Here is a 3,926-nt window from a genome sequence, read left to right as displayed (position 1 = left end):
AAAACAAACTAAGCAGATCATACGAAAGGTCAAGGAAAAGTCATATTTCCCTGGAATGATCCTTTCCGTAATGTTGTCAGACCCTTTCTGAGCCCGTCAGTGGCAAGAAGCAAGCACTTTCTGAGGCCCTACATTTTTGGGGCACAGTTCGCCCTAAGGGTTGCACTGCTGCCACAGATGGTCTGCAATGGATGATGCGCTCTCGTTCAAAACTGGATCAATTATAACAATTATTGTACGCATTAGTCACTTACACCCAAAATACTTGGGAAACTGATTCAGCGTGAAAAATCCCTAGTTTACCCGTTAAAGACATGCATCTGTAGTTAGTGCACGTCACTTTGGAAACGTGACGTTTGCAAGAATGAGTAAACGAGAGAATAATATATTAACACATGGGGGTAAACTTCCTTGAGAGGCCTATTGATCCAGAGATCTCTCGAGCACATCAAGTAACACGTCTCCATTTAGACTGTCAGTGTGTTCTCACCCATCAGAGCCCCCCCACCCAGGAACATCCCCTGCTGAGTGCCAGGATCTGCTCACGCTCGGTTTTTGAGTTCACTTCAAACCCATCAAGGTGGTTGTATGTCTATGGGTTCCCATTTCGTTGATTGATCTCTGAAATGCAGGGGGTGTTTGAAGAATGCGGAGTCCGAAAAGCAGGCATATATTGTATAGTATGTATTAATGTGTTGTTAGGTCTTACTCCTTTGGTTACTTATATACTTTCAGGGTTTTTTCTAAACAAGGGAACAGGGGCGCTGCGCCCCGATACTCCCGGCGTGCGCCATCCTACCGAAATGCCGACTGAACCTGTCAGACTTGGATCTGTACTTACATGCTGCTGTACAACATACACTATTTCTCAAAACGATCTTTTCTCCGCGAAAATATCCCAACACCACCACCTGACAATGTGTCTGATCCTCAAATAACTTATAATTACTCCAAAAATATTCCGATCCGAATTGGAGTTTCCCAGACCGAGTCGACATGCTAACGTTAAAGTTATTAGCAGCTAGCTAGCTAGCTATTATGTATTTGAATGGGTTTTTGGTCTAGGCGCTAAGATGCTAAGCAAGTATACAAGACCATTCCAGTTCTCTCTGCACAAAGCTACGGGTTCCCTGTTACCAGGGAACCCGTAGCAGGGAACTAAATGGCAGCTGTACGGCCGAATTAGCCCAATAAAAGTGTAGTAACCCAGAGAACCAGCTACAACATAGTTTTCATCCAAACGAGCCGTCTTTAGCGAACGGTGAATTGCATTGGCTTCTACGAGCAGTCGGCTTTCAGCCGCGAGCTTAGGGACCGTCTGCAAAGTGCAAAACTGAAAACGACAACAATAGTAACATTTCTATAGCGTCGCCATTATTGACTCTAGAGCCCCAAAACTTGTTCCATAGAGGCATGGCACAGGAGGTCTACCATGACTAACGCTACCCTGAACCACCTCCTCAGGATCAGTGTTGAGGGGCCTGCAATTGATCAATTTGATTTTGACAAGGCAGTGAGCCGTTGGGGCAGTCTCAGGAACAGACGGCTGCTGTTGTGATTTGTCCTACTTAATAAAAGTTTAGCCAATATTTTTTAAATTTGTCGTGTTTATTTACAGGGTAAAGTTGTACAAGTCTACCAAAAGTTGATAGTATTTTAGTTTTTCAGGATGACCACAAGAGCTAGAATTTCTCTCTAAGATAGCCTCAGAATGTACCATTTAATCATTATTTTTTCAAAGGCTTCGCGCCGTGGAAGGGGGAGACCCCCCTTCCACACCATCCCCCGCCTCGGTCGCGTTGCTCCCTCGGCTTTGCGCAGGGGTCTGCTCCCTGCTACTTTTTTTTTCTAGAAAAACCCCTGTACTTTAATGATACTTAATAGTCCGTCTGGCTGTCACATACCGCACACAACCAGCTTCATATACTGTATGGATGTTTGTGTGTTTCTGTTTGTGTGTGTGTTCAGCATGTGTGTGAGGGCTCAGTATGTGTGTGTGCTGTGTGTTCATCGTGCTTGTGTATTCAGCTTTTATGCGTCTTCAGTGTGTGTGTGTGTGTGTGTGTGTGTGTGTGTGTGTCTCATCATGCTCTTGACCTGTGCTCAGCAGCAGCAGCTAAAGGCTAATGATAAAGCAGCAGTCGGCATAATAAATATCTCCCTCTTGTTTACGGCGTATTACCGCACAGCACCGTGCCACAATGCGTCATTAATTCAAACTTCCCTCTAATGAATGGCAAATTAGGGACCCGCCGGGTCGCACGGGATAGACAACAGGCGTTCCTCCTCCTCACCTCACGACACCCATTACAGGACTCAGTGGGTCCGCACACCGATGATGGACAGGCCCTGCTGAAACATGACGAAACACACTGTAGGATTTAGCAGGGCTCCTGACCCCCTACTGCTACTACTACCAATAATAGCAGTACCACTTCCAGTACAACTTCACTGCTGGTACTACTGCAACTGCTGGTAATACTACTACTGCTGGTACTACTACTACTGCTGGTACTACTACTATTGCTGGTAATATTACTACTGCTGGTAATACTACTACTGCTACTACAACTACCACTACTGCTGGTACTACTAATTACGGTACTACTAATACTATGACGATCACTACTACTACTACTGCTGTTGCTACTAACACTACTACTACTACTAATAATAATAATAATACTACCCCTAATAAAACTACCCCTACTAGCATTAATGCTACTGCCGCTACGACTACTTCTACCAGTTAAAGTACTACCAGTACCACTACTATCACTACTGCTAAGGAAATGCAGCTTTAACCTTGTCAAATACGCACTTGTACTTATGCACACACACACACTTATGCACACACACATGCTCGCACACACACACTCCCACACACAGACAAACCTGTCCCCCCCCCCCCTCCGCCCCTCCCCCGCTCCAGCACAGATGTGAAGGTTAGCAGCTCTATTGACAAAGTGCAATTCAATTTCCAAAAATAAAGTATCCACAGAAGGTGCCCAAGTGAAAACACAGAGGGGGGGGGGGGGGGGGGGAGCAGGAAGCGGGCGTCTCCTCTGCACGCGCCCCTCATCTCGACGCGCCCTTGTCACGCGTCCCGTCAGCTCATATTGACGTGCGGCGGGGAAGACGAGATGTGGGAGGACAGTTAACGGGTTCCTCCGGTGGGTCTGACCTTCTGACGGACGCCGCGGAGAGCGTCCTTACGGGGAACGCCCGGGTGCCGCCCGCCCCGGGGCTGTTGTCATCTCCCGCGAACAAACGCCGCTACCAAGACCGCCGTGTCAGCACTGCTCAGCCCCCCGCCCACCGGTGCGTTTGTCATTTTGGATATTGCATTCCAGCTCCACTTTGTGTATTCACACACGCTCTTAGGAGACCTGTGGGTGGGCTGTGTGTGTGAGAATAGGATGCGTGTGCGTGCACGTGTGTGTGTGTGTGTGTGTGTGTGTGTGTGTGTGTGTGTGTGTGTGTGTGTGTGTGTGTGTGTGTGTGTGTGTGTGTGTGTGTGTGTGTGTGTGTGTGTGTGTGTGTGTGTGTGCGTGCGTGCGTGCGTGCGTGTGTATTTGTGTGTGCGTGCGCATGCACAGCGTTTGCATAAAAAGCACAGCGCTTTAATAGTCTCCCTCCACTCCGGCGGCACGGCGGCGCGTTCATAACATCAGCATCTCTCATATTTACCCATCATCCGTGGACACGGTATCACCCCCCCGACAGCCTCCTCCCATCGCTCCCCCTGCCCTCTGCTCTGATCAATGGCAAGCAGGCACCAGTTCAATAAGCTGCTCCATCGCTATATCAAATGAGTTTTGTTGGGGAAGTTGTTAGGCGCGCGTCCACAACACAGTGACCTTTGTCTGTGATGATGGATGTGCTACAAGGCTTAAATAAGACGTATACGAGACGGCATGTCACTC

The 3,926-nt window shown here is 48.1% G+C and overlaps 1 protein-coding gene and 1 long non-coding RNA gene across 2 annotated transcripts in view; both read left to right on the top strand.

Moving 5' to 3' along the window:
* The first annotated feature begins 1,144 nt into the window (after window positions 1-1,144).
* Window positions 1,145-1,598, top strand: LOC132452727 (uncharacterized). Its single transcript, XR_009524476.1, has 2 exons — window positions 1,145-1,471; window positions 1,537-1,598. It is a non-coding gene; the product is annotated as an uncharacterized LOC132452727 (long non-coding RNA).
* Window positions 1,599-3,143: 1,545 nt separating this feature from the next.
* LOC132452918 (cadherin-19-like) overlaps window positions 3,144-3,926 on the top strand; it is a 5,505-nt gene continuing 4,722 nt past the window's right edge. Inside the window, exon 1 of the mRNA XM_060045753.1 lies at window positions 3,144-3,156. Coding sequence (XP_059901736.1) covers window positions 3,144-3,156 — 13 coding nt within the window. The remainder of the gene's footprint in view (window positions 3,157-3,926) is intronic.

The sequence above is a fragment of the Gadus macrocephalus genome, chromosome 23, assembly GCF_031168955.1.
Source record: "Gadus macrocephalus chromosome 23, ASM3116895v1".
Classification (NCBI taxonomy): domain Eukaryota; kingdom Metazoa; phylum Chordata; class Actinopteri; order Gadiformes; family Gadidae; genus Gadus; species Gadus macrocephalus.
This window is presented reverse-complemented; position numbering and strand designations above follow the sequence as displayed.